Source organism: Solanum pennellii, chromosome 4, assembly GCF_001406875.1.
Source record: "Solanum pennellii chromosome 4, SPENNV200".
NCBI classification, from domain to species: domain Eukaryota; kingdom Viridiplantae; phylum Streptophyta; class Magnoliopsida; order Solanales; family Solanaceae; genus Solanum; species Solanum pennellii.
Window position 1 is genome coordinate 1,843,439 of NC_028640.1, and position 25,177 is coordinate 1,868,615.

General features: G+C 33.4%; 4 protein-coding genes across 5 annotated transcripts; 3 read left to right on the forward strand and 1 right to left on the reverse strand.

The window, feature by feature from the left end:
• The first annotated feature begins 853 nt into the window (after positions 1–853).
• On the forward strand, positions 854–5,806 carry LOC107018000 (microtubule-associated protein 70-2-like). The gene is made up of 12 exons (XM_015218328.2): positions 854–1,156; positions 1,248–1,333; positions 2,200–2,265; positions 2,352–2,522; positions 2,615–2,785; positions 2,907–3,062; positions 3,159–3,305; positions 3,419–3,490; positions 3,583–4,113; positions 4,197–4,384; positions 5,323–5,417; positions 5,528–5,806. Exons 1-11 carry the CDS (start codon positions 931–933, stop codon positions 5,360–5,362), a joined length of 1,854 nt encoding a protein of 617 aa, XP_015073814.1. The 5' UTR covers positions 854–930; the 3' UTR covers positions 5,363–5,417; positions 5,528–5,806.
• Positions 5,807–7,010: 1,204 nt separating this feature from the next.
• LOC107018111 (two-component response regulator ARR14) lies at positions 7,011–13,901 on the forward strand. 2 transcript variants are annotated; one of them, XM_015218495.2, is made up of 7 exons: positions 7,011–7,547; positions 9,819–9,971; positions 10,049–10,444; positions 10,532–10,608; positions 10,689–10,697; positions 11,014–12,183; positions 13,580–13,901. In XM_015218495.2, exons 1-6 carry the CDS (start codon positions 7,394–7,396, stop codon positions 12,181–12,183), a joined length of 1,959 nt encoding a protein of 652 aa, XP_015073981.1. In that variant the 5' UTR covers positions 7,011–7,393; the 3' UTR covers positions 13,580–13,901. The 2 variants fall into 2 exon arrangements, with proteins under 2 accessions (XP_015073981.1, XP_015073982.1); XM_015218496.2 differs by lacking the exon at positions 10,689–10,697.
• Positions 13,902–16,016: 2,115 nt separating this feature from the next.
• On the forward strand, positions 16,017–16,320 carry LOC107017490. Its single transcript, XM_015217696.2, has one exon. The coding sequence runs from the start codon at positions 16,077–16,079 to the stop codon at positions 16,284–16,286; it is 210 nt and encodes a 69-aa protein (XP_015073182.1). The 5' UTR covers positions 16,017–16,076; the 3' UTR covers positions 16,287–16,320.
• A 1,164-nt stretch (positions 16,321–17,484) lies between these two features.
• Positions 17,485–20,730, reverse strand: LOC107015840 (vacuolar iron transporter 1). Its single transcript, XM_015216254.2, has 4 exons — positions 20,368–20,730; positions 19,580–19,665; positions 18,837–18,951; positions 17,485–17,977 (listed from the first exon to the last, which is right to left on the reverse strand). The coding sequence occupies exons 1-4, from the start codon at positions 20,586–20,588 to the stop codon at positions 17,680–17,682; spliced, it is 720 nt and encodes a 239-aa protein (XP_015071740.1). The 5' UTR covers positions 20,589–20,730; the 3' UTR covers positions 17,485–17,679.
• Between the last annotated feature and the right edge of the window lie 4,447 nt (positions 20,731–25,177).

Sequence of the window (25,177 nt, forward strand, 5' to 3'; positions counted from 1 at the left end):
CCAGGCGGACTGCAGCACAGGCGGCCCAAAGGTCCAGCACCAGGCAGATTGCAGCCCAGGCGGCCCAAAGGCCCAGCAGACTGAGGGGCAGGCGCGGTCCAGGTGGGCAGCAGACGAAGGGGCAGCAGCCTTGGGCATTGGAGAGGCTTGGGAAGGATTCTAGAAGTCTTCTAGAGTCTTGGGGCAGACTAGAGAAATCTAGGAGTCCTTTTGGAAGAATTCAAGACATCTTCTACGAATATGAAGCATGTACTTAGGGACTTGTATATAGCATTTATTTACTCTTAGATAGTAGAGTAGTATAAATAGTAGGGTCATTTTATTTGTAAAGCATCCATCAATTGACTAATAAGATACAAGTTCTTTCTTTCAAATTCTCGTCTTTGTCTTTCTTCTTGATTTCTCTTAGCGATCCAAATTGTGTGAGGCTTACTTGAGTTTGCGAGATCGTGAAAGAATCGTGAGCAAACCGTCAAGTGCCGCAGGGAGTCTTGTCAGAATCGTTAGGTCCGTGACACTACGCTCAACAAACATTATTATGACCTGCAATATCCCTAGAAAACACAATAACAAACCTAATATGTCTAATCAAATTTACGAAAAATAATCTTACATTTTATTTCAAAATTATTGCGTAGCCCATAATGTTTTATGTATTTTTGTTCTTGGATGGTGACAGACTAACGATTTTTCATGTACCTACTAGCTGCGTCCCATGTGAGCTTGACCGATATACAAGAGACAATTAATTAGTTACAAATTTTGATATTTAATGATAAAAAATTTGTTTTAAAATGCTAATTTAAATTAGTTAAACAACAGATTTATCTCTTTATAAATATCTATATAATCATTTCTATCTATACAACTGGTTGTAAATATGAATTATTCATTGAAAGTGAGCTTACCGTAGAAGTTTATAGATCGGAGATGGCGGAGGTTTCCGGCGATAACAGCTACAATGTGCGACAGCCGACGAGTGACACTGCAGGTTATACAACGCCGTTGACGGTATCAGCTTCGTTCAAGGAAGGGAAGACTTACCGGAGAAGGACGTCCATGAGGCCAAGCCTTGACGCCGATGAGTTCTTAAACCTTCTCCACGGATCGGATCCGGTGAAATTGGAGCTTAATCGACTGGAGAATGAACTTAGAGGTCAGTATTTGTAGCTGGATCCAATGCGATTTTTTTGACTAATTCTGTTGTGTTTTCCCTGCTAATACTGTGTGTGAATATGTCGTTGTAGATAAGGACCGAGAATTGTCTGAGGCTCAGGCGGAGATCAAGTCATTGAGATTGTCAGAGCGCTTACGAGAAAAGGCTGTTGAAGAGGTTCTGCTAACTTCTTACTATATGACATGCTATGAAATTATCTATTTTATGCTTTCTGATATATTGATTTAATTTGTCTATCGACTGCTAAGTGTTAATAGAGTATGATTTTGAGTTACTGAGGATAAGACGAAGTAAGAAGGTGATATCGTTTTCAATTTTGACGTCTAGAAAATTGAGTTCAAAGGTCAAGTATAATCACATTTGGAACTGTTGAAAAAGACTGGGTTTGACTAGGAGAAGCATTGAGTGTGAAATGGAAAATGACTTCGATCGCGGAGTATGGGAAGAAATGTAGGAGTTGTGAAACAGCTAGGACAAGAGGACATAATTTTGTTGATTGTTTTGTAACAGAGAAATATATGGTAAAACTATAAGATTCAAACTGCAGTTTTTGGGGCCTTCAGTATCAATCAATTCTTTTCTTGTTTAAATTCTTCTGTTTTGGAAAAAGTCTCATTTGAATGTGAATTGGTGTTATGTAATTGAATTTTCTTTTAATTTCTGCTTTAGTACGGGAGAGGCGAGCAACAGAATGCTGTTCGTATCATTTGGCTCACATTCGAGGATGCATTAAACAACATTTAAGGAAGGGCAGCTTGTTCCAAAATTAGAATAACTCTACAAACTTCCACATCAATTATTGAAAACTGCAATCTAATGATAGTTGATGGGCAGGTCTAGATTAGTCTTTGTATTCATGTTGCCTTTTTTGGCAACATAATTCTTAGTGGTAGCGTTGCATATCTGTCCCTTAGGCACTTTGAGTTGGGTACATATGACTAATTTTCCTATGCTAATTTTAAAGCTATTGGTTTGTGCTAAGAACACAGGCTGATATAGTTAACTGTTTCCTGTGATGTTAGCTTACGGACGAGTGGTCAAGGGTTGACGAGAAGCTCAAGCTGACTGAGTCTCTTTTGGAAAGCAAGGTGCTAACTCAAACTCTTCCTTATAAAATTTCTTTTATTTTGTTAATGTGCTGTTCATAACTGTGTATACAATTCTTGCTTGGCAGAATCTTGAAATTAAGAAAATTAATGAAGAGAAAAAGGCATCCATGGCAGCGCAGTTTGCAGCAGAAGCCACCCTTCGAAGGGTTCATGCTGCTCAAAAAGATGATGATATGCCTCCAATTGAAGCCATTCTTGCACCTTTGGAGGCTGAACTCAAGCTTGCTCGTCAGGAGGTCTGTGGCTGTATTTTGCATCTGGCTGTGATTATGTATATCCTCACCCTCGTAGAAGGATATTTTCTCATTCTTGGCCTATCTTCTCCTAGATTGCAAAGCTACAAGATGATAATAAAGCACTGGACCGTCTTACTAAGTCAAAAGAAGCAGCTCTACTTGATGCTGAGAGAACAGTGCAGTCAGCATTAGCAAAGGCTTCTATGGTGGATGATCTTCAGAACAAGAATCAGGACTTGATGAAACAGATAGAGATATGCCAGGTATGTTGGTCACAGAAATTGTATTGTGCTTCTGCTGTTATAACTTCGATCACTTTGTTGCTCTTTTAATTTCAAAATCATCCTTCCCTTATTTGTTGTTTTTCATACAAACATACTTCAGGAAGAAAATAAAATATTAGACAGAATGCATCGACAAAAAGTTGCAGAGGTTGAAAAGCTTACCCAAACTGTACGTGAGCTTGAAGAGGCTGTTCTTGCTGGCGGTGCTGCTGCTAATGCTGTCCGGGATTACCAAAGAAAAGTTCAAGAGATGAATGTAATCGATCCTTGCGATATTTTAATAAATTATACTCTAAATAGTTTGTACGTGGATAAGCCTAAAGTGGAATGCTTCTACTTATCCGTTCTACAGGAAGAAAGAAAAACTCTTGACCGGGAGCTAGCACGTGCCAAGGTTACAGCTAATAGGGTAGCAACCGTGGTTGCTAATGAATGGAAAGATGCCAGTGATAAAGTAATGCCTGTTAAACAGTGGCTTGAAGAAAGGAAGTTTCTGCAGGTTTGATACTTCTCCATAACTTCTGAAACTAGATCATAGGGTCATCTTTTCCTGATACAACTGAAAGTGTTCTGAATAAAGAAAATGAACTCACACCACAAAATGTTCTGCAGGGTGAGTTGCAACAGTTACGCGACAAGCTTGCAATCTCTGAACGAACTGCGAAATCTGAAGCCCAGTTGAAAGTAATAATTCTGTCCAATAGAGGGTGTATCTTAACATGATTCAGATGTCATTTCTATAATTTTTTCTATCTCAACCTTGATAATCTCCTCAGGAGAAATATCATTTAAGGCTCAAGGTCCTTGAAGAGACATTAAAATCAACTAGCACAGGCGCTCGCACTATACCAGATGGAAGAAGTTCAAGCAACGGTCCTTCGCGTCGGCGATCACTGGGTGGTGCTGACAACATCTCCAAATTGACCTCCAATGGTATCTTACCCAAGAGATCACCATCATTTCAGCTGAGATCTTCTGGGGCCAGTACAGTGTTGAAGCATGCTAAAGGGACATCTAAGTCGTTTGATGGTGGTTCAAGATCTTTGGACAGGAGTAAAAAACTTCTGAATGGAACAGGTCCAAGTTTCAACAGCAGCAAGTCATGTGATGTGTCCAAAGACAATGAGACTGATAGCAATTCATGGAAAGCGAATCAAGATGAAAAACACAATGACTCGCAAATGGCAAGAACAGAGGATACTGTGCCAGGAGTATTATATGATTTGCTGCAAAAAGAAGTAATTGCCTTGAGGAAAGCTGGTCATGAGAAGGATCAAAGTCTTAATGACAAAGACGACGCTATTGAGGTTAGATCGATTTCTGATTGGTATCATGACTACCTTCACTCACTTTGATTTTCTGCTAAGCTTAATAGTATTTTCTGGTTTAGATGTTAGCAAAGAAAGTAGAGACTTTAACAAAAGCCATGGAAGTTGAGGCCAAAAAGATGAGAAGGGAAGTCTCTGCGATGGAGAAGGAGGTTTCTGCCATGCGTGTTGAGAAGGAACAAGAAAATAGAGCAAAAAGATTTGCAAATTCTAAGGGCCCAGTTAACAGTTCTCAGCCACTTCCAGGAAGGTATGCCTTCAATGTATTAAAAACAGTAACCTGACACTAAAATGGTGCCAGGGAATACACATCTCTGAACCTTTTTGTACAAAAACAAAAAGATAAGAGTTCCATATGAACAAACAACCTATTCCTGAATAAAATCTATGAAATTGAGCATGCTATTCTCGTCTTTAACATCCTGAAGAGTACACCAACAATTGTTGTGTTGCTTCAAGTTTCTATCCTTTAAGGTTCTTGCCACCAAACACATTGTACTTTTGAAATGATTGGTCCAAAGAATAACATTTGTTGAAATTTTAGTAGTTCTCCACACATATATCCATGTTCCAAGTTAAAAAGACTGTGTTCAGGTAAGACTTAGGACCACCTTGCTTATTAAAAACAGTATCATCTTGACACTGAAAATTCACATGTTTCTAGTGTTGTTGCTACCTAACACATAATGGTAGTGAGCTCTTCCTTAGAAAATGTGAAGTGGTAAATGCTCAACGCCACAATTTGTAATGTATGGGATATGCAAAAGCCTGGTATTTAAGTGTATAAAGGTAGAGGGACGGACCATTATCTGCTGAGTTTTGAAGAGTGCGCCATTGGCCTTGGGATTTCTTGGTTATCAATTTATTTATTCTGTTGAGGCCTTAAATAATGATGGTAGTGGAAACAGATGATCGTATCACATGTGAATATCTTTACTTAAAAGTTATCTATCTTGTCATATTAAAAGGTGGGTCTACAAGGGCATAGGTGCTGCAATTGTAAACTTGTAAATTGCACTAGCTAGCAAACTTTCTCTAAGATTTAATGCTTAGTTTATTTTCTTCTGTTACTACTAACTCACCCTTGCAATGAGTGCTAGGAGAAACACAACAATGCAGAACTTCACCTTTTGCCAGTTATCCAAATTTATTTAATTTTAACTTCAAATAACATGTGATTATCTACAGGAATGTAGCACGGAATGGATTAATGCGAGGCACACAATAACATTCAAGGGAAAACCCGTAGAGGCAGCTGTAAGAAGCAACTCTGCATAGGCTTGGTGTGCTTCTTGCCTACTTTTCAATTCTCCTACTTCCTCTAATGGTTGATTGTAAAATAGTAACATACATTGTCGATGCCTGTACTCACTGCTTTCTGGTTGTACAACAGGTGACATTTGAGTGTGCCTCTGACTTAGGCTATGATCCAAGCATGGTAAGCGATCAGCACGAACGGAACTCAAGCTATTGAAGTTGAATTAACCGTTTGGCAGAATATTTTCTATGGTAGTGGTTGTATAGATAGCTTGTGTTGGCACTTCGCCTACTTTATTCCATCTTGTTTGCAGTCTATATTTGTAATCTGCAGCTCAACTGATATGTTATTGGTTCAGGTTTGTCAATATTCTAGTGATCAGATCAATACTAATGTGTTCCATTTTTTGTTTACTATTCTTGATCCAGACATGCTCAACTAAAGTTGAGTATATGCGGTCGTATAACACTCAAACAAAATTTTGTTTAGTGAGCTGGACTTGATTTTCATTTTTTTAGCAACTTGGCGACTTTAAACAAACGTCACGTTCAAACGACTAAAAATATTGGAATTTCATAGATATGTCAAGTCTAAGTTTCGAATACAAGAAGTGAGAAACATAGAGAATTTCATTACTTATATGTACAATTTTTGTTTTTAATACAATCAGTACCTAACATTGAGATAAGGTAGGTAAGTAAATAGTGGACAATAATTGCTAGGAAACTACTGAATTTCAATTTATAGTTCTGCAATTAAACCGTGATCTTCATTGGATGTATAATTTGTCTTTATCTAAAAAATAGTAAATAGTTACTTTGATACTGTATCAACAATAATTACTAGCTGTGGTGGTAATGGATGCGGCTATGGATGATATTGGTTAATGGTGGTGTTAGTGGAGGGCAGCTAGCGGTGACGGTGACAGATAATAATGGTTGGAACTTGGAAGATAGTAATAGCTAATGGTGCAAGTGAATAATGACAATGGTTAACAATGATGATTGTTGATAGTGGTGGATGGTTATTACTTACAATAATGGCGATAATTGATTATATAATTGATAGCGATGGTAATTGCGCGTGAATGATGATAGATGGTATTAGTTGATAATTGATGATGACGAAGGAATGAAATCGTAAACTTTAATCTTTATAGATTTTTTATAAACATATATTTATTATTCAAATATATTAATGTTAACAAACATACTATATTAATTAAGAATAATAAATAATTAAATTTAACAATTATAGTATAGTATATAATTAACATTCGAACTTTCATACAAACAACTAGTCCTAACTCCTACATACCCTAATACCATTAATCTCGAGCGAAGCCAATAGCTTCTTTTTTTACTTCTTCCTAAATTTCTCTATTTAATTGCCATTTTAACCTTTTGGAACAATAATGCGCAAAAAAAAAGGGGACTATTCCCCATCTTATATATATTAGTTCATCATTACTCTAAAATTAATTATTTATTTTATTTAATCTTTACGATTAAATTTTTTAAAAAAATATTCATATTTATTTGTAAAGTTATCTAAAGCTATTTCAAGATATAAATTATTAAAATTATCTTTTTATTTATCGAGAAAAAAAAATTAAAAAGACAAAGGTATTGTGCAGTTTCCTTCTGCGTGTCTCTCGACTCCTCGCGTCACACTTTATCTTCCCCATTTAAGACATCCTTCCTCTTTACCCCACCCACCCTAGTGCTCTTCTTCTTCTTCCTCCATTCTTCATTTATCAATAATCGAAACCCTAATTTCACCTTCCATTACACTGTATACAGTAAACCCTCAGCTCAGCTCAGCTCTGGATCTGACTCACCTTTTGTTCTTAAACCCTCAACAATGCATTTTCCAACGCTAGCATAGCATCACTTGTTAATGGAAGCAGCTGCAGTTCAGTGAAACCAGTGTCATTTCTGTAATTTTAGCTAACGGTGAAAGTGTGTGTGGTTTTTCTTTTTGTCATTTTTGTGGTCTTCAATGGTAAGTATGAGTGGCGACGTTGCCACGTGTAAGTCGGAAGCTACGGTTGTCACTGATCACTTTCCAGTAGGGTTAAGAGTCCTTGTAGTTGATGACGACGTTGTTTGCCTCCGAATTATTGAGCAAATGCTTCGCAGATGCAAGTATTCAGGTCTATTTCCTTCAACCACTTCATTTCTATTGTGGTTTTTTTAACCTTTATAAGACTTTACTAGAATTCCATTTGCCGGTTTGTCAATTGATGACTGCATCAATGAAGATAATTTGCGTAAAATTGGATAGGTAGTACATTGATTGGTTGGTTGTATAAGGAGACGAGCAAAATAATCCCAATTGCGTTGCATTGTGTCATTTGTTTGGTGGTGTTAAACTTATATCAGCGTAATTTATGTATTAGCGAGATATATTGTGGGACGATAATACATGAATTAGCAATACATGGATAAGTGATTCTAAAGACAAATAGGCAATCATTGCATAACATTCCATGCATTATTTTTCACCTCATAATAATATGATACAATGTCAAATTGAAGCTCATTGAACTTTTAACAAAAATTACAGTAGAGAAGGAATAACAAGAACAAGTCTAAGAGTTAACTATACTAAGATTACTTCATTTCTCAAAAGATAATTACATTGGAAGGAGAATATCTTATTTATAGACCTTAACAGTTCCATTTGCACAAGAAGATGCAAAGGGCCTTGTACTCAAAATAGAAGGCACTTCTTATACCTTGTGTAAGTTTCACCATTGAACGCCTCCAAGTAATCTAGGATGCCAATTATCTTTAAATGAAAGGTGGAACAAGCTCCAGTGAATACTTGTAGGCTGTGATAACCATCACATCATAGCATAGGTCACTTTATGACGTATCCTAAAGGCCACATGAGTAATTAGTGCTCCAAGAACTTTCTGTCTTGAATGAGTAGCATATACATCTGCAGTTGGAATTGTAGTTACATTGGTGTATGTTCACTAGTGTACAGGAAATGAGGTGGATCAGAAGAGTAAAACACACACAACTTGTACCAACCACAACACTTCTGTTGTTCACTTAATAAGAAACTAGAAAGAATTGGATACACCATGGTAAAATTTATCCGACAAAGATACAAGAGATGCTGTAAATTTTGTACGCCTTCTTTTCCTCATCAGCATAAGAAATGTCGCATTATATGAATAGCTTTGGAATACTTCCCTGATCTTTGTCCTTGTTCTGATAGGTAATTATGTAAAGCCAAGCTAAAACAACTTATATACCATCTTTTTCAAGAAATGTGGTTAGAACCTGTTCCAAAGCTTACCTTGCCATAAATTGACAATTTTCGAGCATCCATTGGATCACCTAAGAATTTCCAACTAGTTGGCACCTCATAAAAAGGAAGGTTAAGCCTTTGAGTGACGCGATAGAACCACTGGTGAGCATCTGTCGGGCTAGATCCTTAGGATCAGACTGGAAATATGAAATAGCATCATGATTAGCAGCAACATTTGAAACAAAATCTTCTGGAGTGACAAAAAATGACTTCCAGGAATCATGTTTATATCAACATCTCCATCAATTGCAGCAGCAAAGTCAGGTCCATTCTTGTCATACATGACATTCGTGAATTCCTTAGTATCATAAGGTTAGGGTCTTGGAAACTATACCAAACATGTTCATGAGGGCCTCCGTTTGTTGTGGACTCCAAACTATCTCCTAAATTTTCACCAAGAATGAGCTCTGCATAAGCCTCTGTAACAACCTTCTCTTAAGTCATCTCATGTTTGGTCATAACAGAAAACTATTGAGAACAATAGCTTAAAGTTTTCTTGCATGAGCTCCTACGACAACCTCCAGTGACAGTGAGTTGTTTCTCTTGGCTTTTCACAAGATGTTCCTTTAAACCTACTTAACTTTATATCTCCAATACAGATATGCTTAACTTTATATCTCCAATACAGATATGGTATGTTGATGTTCTTTTTTTGTTTTTTTGGGTAAGGTAAAGGTTTAGTGGATGATAATAAAAGCTCATGAGTCAAAATATCCTCCTTTACTTAAAGCTAGGCCTGGTCAAGCCCCTTCACGATCACGACCTAATTCTTTGCGAATGAGATCCCTTCTTAGTTGACCCTTTCCCGTGATCATGTTCCTGTCCTTGCGATCACAAGCACCATATATCAGATCAGAATTTTAAATTTTCAACTTGTCCGGAACAGGTCCAAACCCCTTGGTCTCAACCCAAACCAGTCACAAATTACTATATCAACATATCTAGATGCTCAAAACATGAGTTGAAACACAATTAGTCAAAACAAGGGGTCGGGTCGTGACACTGTGTTGGTCGAGTGTTGTATTAGCTTAATGTTTGTTTTCATGCATATCTATTGGTTATAACAATCAAATCTAACATTGACTATTTGAGTTGCTTGCAGTTACTACTTGCACGCAAGCTATGGTGGCATTAAATCTATTACGTGAAAAAAGGGGGACTTTTGATATTGTACTGAGTGATGTTCATATGCCTGATATGGATGGTTTTAAACTTCTTGAGCTTGTTGGGTTGGAAATGGACCTTCCAGTAATAAGTAAGTGATGTCTCTCCTGCTGCGGCAGCATGATGCCTCATCTGTAAACTACTAAACTTAATATTTGTTGTCTACAGTGATGTCAGGTGATGGAAGAACCAACCTCGTCATGAGGGGAGTTCAACATGGGGCTTGTGATTATTTGATTAAGCCTATACGGGACGAGGAGCTAAAGAATATCTGGCAGCATGTTGTTAGGAAAAGATATAACTCCAGTAAAGAGCCTGAATGCTCTGGTAGCTTGGATGATAATGATCGGTATAGGCGAGGAAGTGATGATGCTGAATGTGCTTCTTCTGTAATTGAAGGCGCAGATGGAGTGCTAAAACCACAGAAAAAGAAACGAGAAGCCAAAGAAGACGACACTGAAATGGAAAATGATGACCCAAGTACTACAAAAAAGCCACGTGTGGTCTGGTCAGTGGAGCTTCATCAGCAATTTGTTAGTGCAGTCAACCAACTTGGCATTGATAGTATGAACTTCGGTTTTTGACTTTTTCAGTTCGTTCAGATCTTTTTATTTTATTTTATATTAATTTGCCTCCTTTCTTCCTCTCCAGAGGCTGTACCTAAGAGAATCCTTGAACTGATGAATGTTCCTGGTTTGACAAGAGAAAATGTGGCAAGCCATCTGCAGGTTCGGATCTCTATGCATGTTTAAGGTTGCCAATGTCCCTTTTTTTCTACCTAATGCTAGTGTTCTGGTTGCCTTTTCAGGAAAATCAGGTAAAGATGCTATATACTTGGAACTAAAAGGCCCCATATCTTCCTAATTCACCAAGACGAATCCACATCATGTAGCTTTTGTGTTTATTACCCATAAACCTAAATATTAAAGACCATGTCCTCATGTAGTGTTTGTTTTAGTCACTCATAAACCTTGTTTGTGTCATAGTCCGTTCAAGTCCTTATGGGCATGTCATGTGCAATGTGATCCATCAATATTCTGTGTTAGGAAGCATGCTGTTTTTTCCTTTCTGGTCATTAAACTCTAGTTTCAATGGTAGAATGTTTTAAAGTATTTCTATTGACTAATATGCAGAAATTTAGGCTATACTTGAAGAGGTTAAGTGGAGTAGTTCAACAGCAGGGTGGCCTCCCCAGTACCTTCTGTGGGCCAATAGAGCAGAATTCAGAACTTGGTTCACTAGGAAGATTTGACATTCAAGCACTGGCAGCCTCTGGGCAAATTCCTCCTGAAACTTTGACAGCTCTTCATGCCGAACTTTTAGGTAGATCGACAAGTAACTTGGTTTTACCAGCAGTAGAGCAACAGAATCTCGTACAAGTTTCCCTGCAGCAAGCAAAGTGCATACCTGTTGACCAAGTTATGGCTTATGGTCAGCCTCTGTTGAAATGCCCTGCCAGCATTTCTAATTCTAAACATCTTTCTCAAGCTATCTTGTCTGCTGAAGATGTTCATTCCGGATTTGGATCGCAGCGAGCAAAAAATATATGTATGGTCCCTAGCAGCAATCCCATTGCTCCGAACAGCAACATGTTAATGGCAATGATGCAACAGCAGCAATGGCAAAAGCAGCAGAAGATTGAACTGCAACATAGACAGCCTGGACCTCCTGAGGTCAACCGTTCAATTAATGTGCAACCTTCTTGCCTTGTATTGCCCTCTCAGTTACCAGGTAATTTCCAAGTGGGAGATAGTCCTGCTTCCATCAGCCGCGCCGGCAGTCTGAGTAAATCTTCGGTTATTGATTATGGAGTTCTGTCGCCACAATCAAATAATTCATCAGGTGTGGTTCAAGTGTTAGACAGAGAACTCAAACCAGAATGTGGCTTAAACAGGCTCCCCAGCGGAGGTTCTCTCTCTCGGTCATGCTCGATAAATGCTGACAATAGTGTTGGTCTGCAGCTTCATAACTCGAGCTCAGCATTTGGTTCTTCTAAACAGCTACCAGGCCTTATCCCAAGCCATTTGGGCTCACCGGTTCCATATTGTATTAACTCAAGCCAGGTTCTTGATCAAGGACGTATGAGAAATCCTGGGGTTAGTAAAGGTGCCTCCATTCCCAGCCGTTTTGCAGTAGATGAGTCTGATTCGCCAATGTGCAACTTCAGTACTGCAAAAATCTATCTTGAGGAAACTAAAGTTAAGCAGGAGCCTAACATGAATGTCATGGAAAATGCTAAAGTTGGTCCAGCGATTTTTCAAAAATTTCAACCGGGTGATCTTATGAGTGTCTTCAGTGACTAGGTAAAGCAATTGGTCTTCTTATTTTTTAGTCTCTTCTGTTCCCTTAAAGAGCCCCCATCCCCTCCGGCTTCACCCAAAAAGAAAGAAAACAAAGTGAATTACTCTAACGTGATATGAGAATTAGGTAGTTTTCTGTGGTTTGTTTTGTATTTACCTTGCCATTATTCCATTTCCTCATATTTATGGTAGATGCACATTTATCCCTCATACATATTACACAATGTTGCCAATGTATGATCATAAACTTTATCATAGGGATGCCATTGGTGCCTCTTTTGAAATGCATTAATCCCCCTTTTCGGCCTCAACCCCTTTTTCTTTTTGGTAACTAAAATTTTTAGTAATTACCTAAGTATTTTATCGCAGTACCATAACTAACTATACACCGTCAGTAGAAAGACTAAAGAGCTAACAAACTCGAACGTGAAGCTATATACTAAATTCTGTATTGTAGACACTACAAATACAAGCAATGGCTTCCCAGTGTCTGCATTGTTTCTCAAAGATCCTCATATTTATCTCTATCCATATGCCATGAACAAACTCTGTGTAGATCATTTTTAGAATCTGAGCCTGTTGTGACTTCCCTTTGGCTCTCTGAATGACTCCTGTCATGAATTGCTCCCCAGTATTCCCTGTAAGAGACTGTTGATGTATCCAGTTTGGAAATCTATCCACCACATCTCTAGCAAAAGGACATCTAGCATATAGATGTTCTCTGTCTCATTACAGGTTTGATAGAAGCTACATTTGGATTCAAGCACCGTTCCCCATTTGAGTAGTCTGTCTGACAGTTACTAACCTTCCATGCACCAGTTTATAACTTCCCATGCATTTGCAGCCATAGAGTGAATCTGGCTTTTGGTCTAGCAGGATTAGAAAATAAGAGGTACTCCCATGGAACTCTTAAGGTAGGGGCTAGGACCGTGTATATATTTGCCTTGTAAGGCTCATTCTTTCATTAGAATCACAATGTACCCATTTAGTCCGGAGCTATGTTGCTTGGACTTTCCAAAATTGTTGCCTCACCCGTGTCGGATTCTCCAAAATGCACTACTTTTGGAGTATCTTACACGCACCCGTCAACATTTTTAAAGAGTCCGATCAACATAGGTCCAGAGTTGTTCTTGCGTATGAGTAAGATCCCAACAGGTTTTAGCAATTGATGCCCTGTTTTACTCAGTAAAGATTTATCAGATTTAAACCATCAGTAAATATAGGAGAGCGTGACTTATCCCAGGCAACTAACGCTTTATTTAGCCTTGATCCGTTAGGTATAAAATCTTTGAGTTTTGTTATGATTATTATTATGTAATATGGTTTTGGATCTTGTGTCCACACATGCTTATTTTCTTTATTTTGGTAAATTGCTAATTTTATGTTGATGTTACTGCAGGATTGTCGTTTGCCCGTGTGAAGGTCTCAAGTTCCCCATGAATCATAACATTTAGTTCTGCCATATAAGTTTGCAAGATCCCACTTTGAAGTCTTATATTATCTTATAGTTTCACGTATAGTGTGAATTGAAGAAATGTAGGTAAAGGCTATTTGCCTGTGTATTTATCAATCTACTATTTTGGTAATGAATGTGAATCGAGTATAATATAATACTCTTTGTAAGTATTTGGAGAAGATGTCACTGGGTATGTTCTAAAATATCCCCTTGACGGTATCATCACCTTGTGATTGTGCAATTATTCAAGATTTTGTGTTGTGTAGTTTTGATAGTTGAGCTGTTGCAGATGAAAAGAATGTCAATTATAAAACTGACATCCATGCCAGTTGCCTAGACTCTACGTGTGAGATTACACTCGTTACGATTGTTGAAATGCATAACAATTGCCTGTCTTCGTATACTTTTCTTTTCATTGCTAGCTTGTTGTTAATTTCTTTTCATTATTATCTTGATTGTGAAACATGGAAATTAATTACACCAGACTATATTTGCAGAAAGCTTAATATTATGATAGTGCTTTTGATTTGCTGCAATGTGAAAGATTTGAGTCTGCTGAGCTTCTTGTGACGGAAGCTTTATCTAACATTTTATATAATCTTATTCATTAAAACTAGGAAAATAGTAGATATAATTGCTAGCTACTTGTATAAATTATCAATTGCAGAAAAAAACAGACATATTCAATGTAATTTTATAAGTCGATTTGGGAGAGTGGAGCAAGTACATAACTTTATCCTTACGACAAGGTAAAGAGATTGTTTCCGGTAGATTTTCTGCCGTTCGAGTAAGCCCTCTTAAAAATTGGAGTATGTAAAAGCAAATACGGAAGTGTAGTAAGTCTTGCTGAAAATAACTAAGAAGAGAACATGAGTAATCTTATTTATACTCTTTTATAAAATCCACTCTCTCCGTTCGGAATTGTTTGTTATGTTGAGTTTATCGAAAGTCAATTAGTTAATTTTCAAAAGTAAATTAGATCACATTAATTCGATATTTTAAACAAAAAAATAGATATTCTAAAACTATATGAAAAGTACAATAAATTACAATTTTTTGCATATTAATATGATAAAAAAATACATCTTAAAATGTTAATAACTGTTTTTATAGTTTGACTCTAAAAATAGAAACCATGACAAACAATTTGGAGGAAGTATTCACTATATGGCGCAAGAGATTTTTTTGGTAGAGTTTAAAGAAAGATTATTTGACTTTCATTTAGCTTTTTTTTTTAAAAAAAAATGGAGTAGTGTGACTATATAACTATTTCACGGCCATAAAACGTTAAAAATTGAAATTAAAAATTGCAATAAGACTTTTTTTTAAAAAAAAGACAGAGAATACTAAAGAGTATTCCTCTGTTCATCTTTATTTGTTATACAAAGTCAGTTTGATTAATTTTCAAAATAAAATAAATTATATTAATTTGATATTTTAAATAAAAATATTTAAATATTTAAAAACTATACTAAAAGCACTAAAATTGCATTCTTATATAACAATAATGAAGAATACATTTTAAAATATTGACCAAAATTTTTATAGTTTTACTATAGAAAAAAAAATCATAACGATTAAAAATAAACCGCTAAAGTAGTAAATTGAAACTTGGCATTAAAGTTGGAAAGAAGCAATGTGCATGCAGGGGAAATGGGACGGTTACCGACTATCCAAGTTACTAGTACTACATTTTACTTCCTTTCACACTTCCTATTTCTTTTTTTAAAAAAAATATTAAAGTAATAATAGTATATGTTATTAGTATTTTAACTATCGAATAATTATATATCTTATTTCAATATTTTAAATCTACATTTTAAGTAACTTCATACGTACATGACTTGATTATTTTGAAAAAATTATTTACATCAACAAGATATAAAATTCAAACTTTTTTTATTTCACTTTTATGGTGATTTATTAGGTTTAACTGAACTAATATAAGTTATATATAATAATTTTAAAAAATATATTAATTTCAAAAGTAGAATTAATTGAATCGTATTTCTATAGTCTCATTTTACGCGAAAGTGTTACGGTTTGAAAAAATCAAATATATTTTTTTTCGTTAAATTTTAAAAATCATTAATTATGTTAAAAATTCACTCTAGTAGACTAGCATTTTTGTTATGTAGTTTTTTTAATATATAAACTACATTATAATTAAAATTAAATAATTTAACTCACGTATTCTGAATACCTCCGTATACAAATTCAAAATCTTAAATCCGCTCGCGAACATTCTCATCATGGAGAGTGATGGTGTTCTTTTCTTCCATTCAAAGTCTCATATTGTCTCACCTTAACATATATATATATATATAAACAACTACTCCCATTTCCACATCTCACATCATCTTCATTCCTATTTTTTTTTTCAACTACATAAATTCACAATAATTATATTTTTTTTTTGTCAAATTTAAGGAAAATAACAATGTTGGATTGGGGTCCAGTTTTGGTCTCAGTTATATTGTTCATCCTGTTATCTCCAGGATTGTTGTTTCAACTTCCAGGGCATAGGCATTGTGTTGAATTTGGGAATTTTCATACAAGTGGAGCTTCAATTATGATTCATACTTTGCTCTATTTTGCTCTTGTTTGTGTCTTCTTTTTGGCTGTTAAGGTTCATCTCTACCTTGGTTAAAAATTTGAATGTATTCATTTTGTTGAGTTGTATTTTGTGGTATTTGGTACTATACGTACGATGGTTGTTTTGATTGTTATTTGAATATTATTATATTGTATTTGCATGATGCATTGTTATGTAACAATGAGAAATGATATTTTATGTAACTGTTGATTTGATATGATCACATTATTGACTTATCTTTTTCTCGTCTTGTAGTTATTTTTTATTTGATAATCGTATCTTACTTCTTATTCTATCTTTTTTTATAATGACTTTTCTCGTATACCCTAATATCTTTTTTTGTAATATTGAAGTTTATTCTTTAGATTGCTTGTGTGTATTATGAAATGACAGAAAATCAATTTATTTAAACATCATATTCTTTGAAGCAATAAAATATATTATGAAATGATATATGCAAAAATTATCCAAACAATTTCTCGGTGATGTATTTCTTTTTCTAGCATAAATTAAAGACCAACACAAAATAGGGTCAGAAGTGTAAATGATCCATCGTGTCGCTACATAATTTAAAATGCGAGGATTATAACCATTACAATCTGATAAAATTAGAACGATACGGAAAGGATTATAGCGTTTATCAAAGAACAATACAGCCCTTTATCAGTGTTGGCTAAGCTAGCTCGAAATACTCTTAATATGGTATAATATTATGTTCTTTTAGCCCCTTTTTGACAATGTTCCTCAAAATGCTTCACATTTTTTAAGTTTAGCTTCTATATTTTGAGGTGTAATTAAATTAATAATCATAGTCTGTTCGACTTCGACGCTCATTTACTTACATAATATAGCTATGCCTTCGTCTTTTTGAGAAGAGTCTCAATTGTATTATATTAACACCTTGCACATGTAGAAATATTCAAAACAAAGTACAAGTATACAATTTTCTTCATTAATCAATTACACATAAAAAACATCTCAATCAAAATAGAATAATCAAAATTTCAACGTCGTCTGTACTTATTTTATTCTATATATTTGCTAGTATTATAATAATATATACGAAACTAAGTGCTTTCGCACAGTATCCGACATTTCAACATAAATACTGAATACCGTACCGATATCAATTTTTTAAAAATGCATGCGGAGAAATACCATAATACTAAACCTACGATATCAAAAATTCTATTTTTGATATGATATTCGGTATCTACGATACCATCCCCACCCCTAATATCATGGAATATAATTTGCTAAAATATACTTTATAAGAACGAAAACAACAAAATGCACATTAACAAAAAGTGCGATGCAGAACTAATGTCACAACATGTACCATAATATGGTAGACAAAATAAAACTAGTGAGATAGCAGAGGTCTGCATAGTCAAAAGATGAAAACAACAAAAACTACATTACAAGAAACATGAAATGTCAAGGTCCTCTAGCCTTGAACAGCCTTGGCCAAGCCAAAAGCAGCAGCAGATGCAACTGCTCCAATAAGTGCGGTTTCGAAAGCACTCCTAAATGGCCTGTTGCCAGTGAAGTAGCCTTTAGCGAAGCCGAAGATTAGCAAGGCTAGTATAGTTACCACAACAGAGGCGACGACAGCCTGTCTTGCAATAGGAATGAGCATGTATGGAACCAGAGGAACAAATCCTCCCAAGATGTAAGCAATCGCGATGGTAAATGCACTCTGCAGCGCTCTCCTTGGATCCGGCTTCTCTAAACCAAGTTCAAATCTGACATTCAACAAAAAGTTCTTATTATAGCTAGGTCCGCGCCATTAGAAGCCAATGTCAAAGTAATATCATCATATTCACAATTATGACAGATGAATTTTTTATTGAAATTTACAACATTGAGACCACATTTTAGCTATGATTGATCGGATAAACCAGACAATGTACACTTATGCATCCTACTAACTCAATAAAGTTGAACAACGGGACAGAAAGGGAGTCGTCGATCAGCTAAATACCGAAATTAAATGGAGGGACCATAAAAGAAAAGCAAGAAACTATTCAAAGTGTTTGCTCCACTTTGAGTGGCCTGCCATTAAGTATAGGTCGCGATAAGGTTTCTGAAATCATGATTTCTTCTGTGGTCCAAATCGGACTCAAATGCTCTCTTCTTTTCCCTCGAGTCTTATATGGAACTACAACAACTATGCCTCAATCCCGAGCAAGTCACCATCGATATAAATTCTCACTGTTCACATCACTCCATTTAAGTCCGTCTCAGTCCAATATTTTTCAAAAAAAACTTGCTATAAGGCAGCAGAAATTAAAATCTCTAGTGCTCAGGCAGGGCTTCTTTTTTACATTCGAAAGAGACTGCTGAAATTATCAAAATTTTCTTCACCAGTACCACATACTGCAATAAGAATCTAAAAACTCGAAATTTGACCGTCTTGAAAGAACTAACTATTCATAAAATTTTAGCATACATTTCTCATCTTTTTTCCAACTCTGAACCAATTATTTAATTGGCTTTCCAGAGTTGAACATTGCATATACAGAACAAGTATAAAAGTATGATATTAGAAAATCTCGACTTAGATGTATCATCAGAGAAAAAAATAGATTATGATAGACTTACTTCATCATAAAGTCGAGCCATGCCTGTGGGTTCTTCCTCAAAGCATTCACCACCGGTGAATATTCATGGGGCTGAATCCCATACTCTGACAAAATTTCTGCAATCTCCGCTGCTTCTGCAATTTATACCAAGATACCACAAACTCTTCGTCAAACCAAGTAAACTTAGCCAAATTTGCAAGTTAGCACATTTTAAAACCAGGACAAAATAACTTTTTAATTTCTTGTAAGTAATAGTTCCCTCATAAAACTAGTTACCGCTATAATTCAATCTACATGTCATATATATATATATATCCACGCTTTCTTCCTCGTCTCCCACACCATCCGCATAAAAAATCTAGCCAGCGTATATTGAGAAGGACAGAGAAGTGAATGTTAATTCGGAAACATAAATGTGTTTTAACAAAGCTATGCCACTCTTAATGTATGAACAGGGGATTCTTCTTTTCAATGGACTGTAAACAATAATGAAAAAACAACAAACAAGAAGTCGACAAATCATAACACTATTGTCGATCAATCAGTGACGGACAGGCAGGGACACACATTGCTTCAAGTGGTGTCATCTGACATCGATTCACTATGTATACAATATCACTTGAAAAATAACACAAAAGTAATCCTTATTAAACCTCCATGACCTCGAATTTATACTCGTATATACAAGCTCAATTATGATGAAAACGTGACACGCTGTTTGAATGAAATCATGCGCGTGTCGTGAGAATTGAGAAGTTATACCTGTATCTGGTACAGAGATGATCTCTTCTTCCTCTCTTTTCAGCTCTCTCATATAGTGATCAGCCTCACTCTTTGCAGCCAAATAACTGTAAAGCGAATAAATCAATTATTAATTATAATTACTACTCCTAACAGATTCATTATAATAAAAATAACCACAAATCTCACATTCTATGAACTTCAATCTGTACTTTAAACCATTTACGCAAAACACACATAGTTGAGTTCACACAGGTAGAATTCAAATCATTGGCGGAGACAGGATTTTCATCGAGCATAGTCAAATTATAAAAGAGTAACATCACACAAAATAAAAATAAAAAAATGACTCAGTATATACTATATACATTTATACAAAATCAAACAAAAAAAGTTTACCACTTTACACAATGTAATTTTTCAGTGATTTGAACAAAGGTTTCTCTGCCACTGATTTACGTCAAATATTTTCGATACAAATATTGTAAATGAGATAAAATACTTTTTTTTTACATATACATATTTAATGTAATCACACAAATGGAGTCTGAAAAGGATAAGATGTATGCATACGTCAGAGAGACGTTCCTGATAAACCTCCATTGGAAGTAAATTTTAAATTCTAAACTCATATTCAAAAGTACAATAAATTTCGTAACAAAAAAATATATATCAATGTTTAAATTTTGAATTCGCCCTAGTTTCACTTAGTAATATTTCCCAATTTTAATACCGAAATTTATCGGAAACAATTTCTCTACTTCTACGCCGATACGAGTGCTTGTAAATCAAAAATATAACAAAAATACCCTCCAAGTCCCATGGAAATAGCACCAGCAGCAACTTCAGCAATTCCAGCGGTAAGTATAATGGAAGATGACGCATTTGCCCCTGATAAACCCGCCGCCAATGCAAACGGCACCGTTAGTCCATCTGAAACTCCGATTATTATATCCCGGACAATCTCGCCGGCGGTGAAATGCTTTTCCTTGTGTTGATCCAATAACGATTGCTCCGATTCACCAGCCATCTCAATTTCTCTACTAATACAAAAACTATAATCTTAAAAATAAAAATAATTTTTTTTTTCTCTTCTTCTGTTATATTTTATTTTTTTTGAGCTTGTGTCTAGTGTTCTTATAGAGAAAATGGAAGATGATTTTTGTATTTGGATTTTTATGGAAGCAGGTAAAGTTCTGAGTATCTGTCAATAATATTCTGACTCTTTTTTTTTTTAACTAATGGAACTGAGATTCCAGGGAAAAAGACATTTCTACGTTCCATATAATACCAACATTTAATATTTTACTTTAAAAAGTATATAATAGCAAATTAATAATCTAAAATAAATGGAGTAGCTAGGGTTTGATTTAATTGTGCTCCATAGCAAACATTTGCAAAAGATTGTCAGGCGTCTCTCTCACAAATATCTCGCTCGCCACTCTCTCCAATCTCTCACCTTCCTCACCTTTTATACAAACACAAGTGTATAAAAATTGTTTTTAATTGTATAAAGTAGAGAAAATGTATAAATACATATATTTTTGTTTCCCTCTCTCCCCTCTTACAGATCTCGCTCGTCACTTTCCCAAGTCTCGCTTGCCACCCTCGCCTTTCTCACTTATACAAACAGAAGCGAAATGTATAAATTGCGTTTCTGTTTGTATAAAGCGTGAGAAAATTATATATACACATGCATGTACATATATTTTCGTTCTATACACTTTATAATTATACAATAAAAATACTCCACTGCCCAGTTTCTTTTGTCTTTCTCTCTTTCTCGTTTTATACAATTTTCAAATTGTATCAAATTTCTCTCTTTCTCGTTTTATATAATTCGATATAATTGTATATTCCTTGTCAAGTCTCTTTTGTCTTTCTCTCTTTCTCATTTTATAAAAATTCAAATTGTATATAATCATTCTATACACTTATGATGATACAATTCGTTTTATACACTTCGTTTTTATACAGTTTTCTGCAAGTGTCTTTCTCTTTCTTATTTTATACACTTCGTTTTATACAATTTGATTCAATTGTATATGTATATCGAATTATACAGTTTCTATATTTGCTATGAAGAATAATTATGCAAACTTTGCTATGACATACAAATATAAATTTTTAATTTGCTATACATAAAAATTGCCCTTTAAATTAATATCAAATTAGATATAAGAAAAATTATCACGTGCCAATTTGATATCTATCTCTATATCAATTTGATAGGAGCAATAAATTTGTCGCATGTCAAAATCACAAAGACAGTACTATTAATTCTTTGATTATTAATTCCAATTAATTATTTTATTATAAATTCAAAAACTAAAAATTAAAAGATTAACTTTTAAAAAAGAATTACAACAATTAGCAAAGTGGCAAGTTAATCAAAGGACATGTGTCAACACAAACTAATTAGGTTAGTTAATAATAAGTTACCTTTTTTGAATTTCAATTTCAAGTTTTGCAATACATTTTTAAAAAAAATTGTACAAACTCGAAAAAGAAAAACACAATCTCCTGCAATTTTTTAAAAGGAAAAATTTAAGAAAAACAAACCCAATAAGTAAGTTTTGTTATTAAAGTTTTTAGTATATAAGTAAATTTAATTTTTTTCTAAAAATAGTATATTAGTTGGCATAAACACCCAAATAAGTTTTTTTTTGTTATACAATCCATTTATTAATTTGCTTCTTCTATAATATATAATCTCTTGTCAAATGAGTAAATGATTTTCTTTTGGATTTTTCCCTTCTTAGACAACAATGATTCTGATTACGTGTATGGTTCAATATTAATTATCTAAAATTAGTATTTTAATAAAGTAAAATCATTAATTGTGAGTGGAGATACATTATTTTAAAAATTATCATTCATATTTAGTAATATTATATTAAAATGAGTAATTTGAATTTATGCTACATAAAACTTACTTGAGAAAAAAAATATTTTTTTGGTACTTTGGGTTTAATCCGAAATTTTTAATTAAAAATGAAAAAATTCTACTCATTTCATCAGAAACCTCACGGGTGATTGTGATTCGAAATTGATAAAGTTTACAAGAGGTTAATAATATAAACAAAGATAATAATCTTTCAATATTTTTGCTAATCGATATTAAAAAAATAAATAATTTCGAGATTAATATCAAAATAATTTTCATTGAAATAGGCCAATAGAGACAAAATTTAACTCCAAAATTATTTATTTTTCTGCATTAAAAAGAAAATAATAATTTTAAAATAACTAACCTCAAAATAAATAATAATACTAAAACGTAAGTTGAAATTACAATATCCCCACATAATTACAGTAATTTATAATTAATAATTTTATTATTTTTTGTGTCCTCCCCCCACCCCCCCCAAAAAAAAAAAAAAAAAATGGGACAAGTCTAGATTTGTCCTTATATTATCATCATGCGCAGCATTATTATTTGACCAAAAAAAAAAAGTAAGATAAAAAGTTGTTAATATTTTCAGAAAAAGATTGATATTCTTACTACTAACAAAAAGACAATAGAAAAGAAAAAAGGTGTATAGCCACTGACCTGCCACACATCTATCAATTAGCAATCACCTCCTCAATTGGCAAACTTTATTATCGATACGTAATTTGATTCGATACAAAATTTAAAAAATAAAAAAATATATTTTTGTTAATTAAATTTATGTGATTATAAATTATTTCATTAAATATGATGAATATTTTAAAGAGTATTAACCATAAGAAGTTTTTTTTAAAATGATTAAAAAGAAAAAAAATATAAATTCAGACAAAAAAGTGAGGATTGTGTTCGACGATCTTCTTTATATAAGCTAACTTTTAAAATTGACTTTTAATTTAAAATTTATATCTTTACCATACAAAGGATTTTGGCAATAATTTGTGGTAGGGTGTTCACGATTTGATGTAAAAATCGATTCAATTCGAAAATCAAATCAATCCAATTTTATTTGGATTTGATTTGGTTTAAGATTTTAGAAAATCGACGATATTTGGATTGGTTATGATTTATTTAAAAAATTAGAGAAATAACCGAATTGAAGGAACCGATAAATTATATACATGTACTTTATTCATATACACACTAATATATTATCTTTAGAAACAATTTTAGAGATTTATATACATTTTTATTAAAAGTTCTTTACAATTCACTTATTAAAAACATGAATATTTAAAGTGAAATCATTTATTCATGCATATGAATGTCTATTGCAATTCTTTGTGAGATTGAAAATGTTATTGTCTCTTCTTTTAGGCCAAATAGTGAGTTTTCAATCTTTATTTATAATAAATTCACTGATTTAAAGTTTAGTAATTTCAGTCATTTTAACTATTTTTGTTTTGAATGAATTGTTATCACTTTTTTCACATTTTAAATGAAATGTTTCTTTTATTTTTGTGTATGATTAGTAACCAAATCACACTTAAATTGATAACCACCAAACCAATAAATGTATATTATATTTGATTGATTTAGTTTTGATAATTTTAAAATCAATTATATTAATTTGATTTTTATTCTAATGAATAACCGATCCAAATCGATCTGTGAACCTCATAATTTGTGGTAATGGTTTTGAGGAGAAAATGTGAATTAATTAATTAAAATTAATTCATACACTCTAAATTTAAAACACATACTCCCTCCGTCCGTAAAAATGTTTGTCATGTTGCACTTATTGAAAGTCAATTTGACTAATTTTTAAAAGTAAATTAGATCACATTAATTCAATATTTTAAACAAAAAAATTATATATTTTAAAACTATATGAAAAGTATTATAAATTACAATTTTTTACATATTAATATGACGACAAAATACATCTTAAAATATTAATCAAAAATTTTATAGTTTGACTCTAAAAATAGAAATGATGACAAAGAATGCCACACGGAGAAAATATAATATATTCTTAATTAGTAAAGATACTTTGATACCTTTTATATATATATATATATATATATATATATATTCTTATTAATTAAATTTTTTATTTATTCTTTTAAACTTCATATCTAGCTATTAAAAATAAAAAACTACAATTTCCTTAATAATATATATTGTACTTTTCATAAAATAAAGGGAAAAAGGTCTGATATACCCCTCAACTTTGTCATTTGGAGCTGATATACCCCTCGTTATAAAAGTGGCTCATATATGCCCTTACCGTTATACAAACGGCTCACATATACCCCTGACGTTACAAAATGGCTCACATATATCCTTCATTTAACGGAAGTTAAAAAATTAGTTTTAAATTTATATTTATTACTTCTAATTTTTTTTAAAAAATTATTTAGGGGTATATATGATTATTCTATCAAAGTTCAAGGTATATTTTAATTTTTTTCATACATAAATTATTTTTTGACTTCTTTTATTATAATTATTTGAATTTCTTATTCTTATTTTGTTTTTTTTCTTTCATTCCTTAGTTTAAAGAATAAAAAAATTATAAACTATTTTTTTTGTGTGTATTGTAATTTAATTTCGTATTCGAAGAAAAAATTTGGTCATCTACAATAAGTTTTACAAGAATATTAGTGAAACATAAATAAATTTGATTATCAAAATAATAATTATAAATTAGTCATTGAAACAAAAAA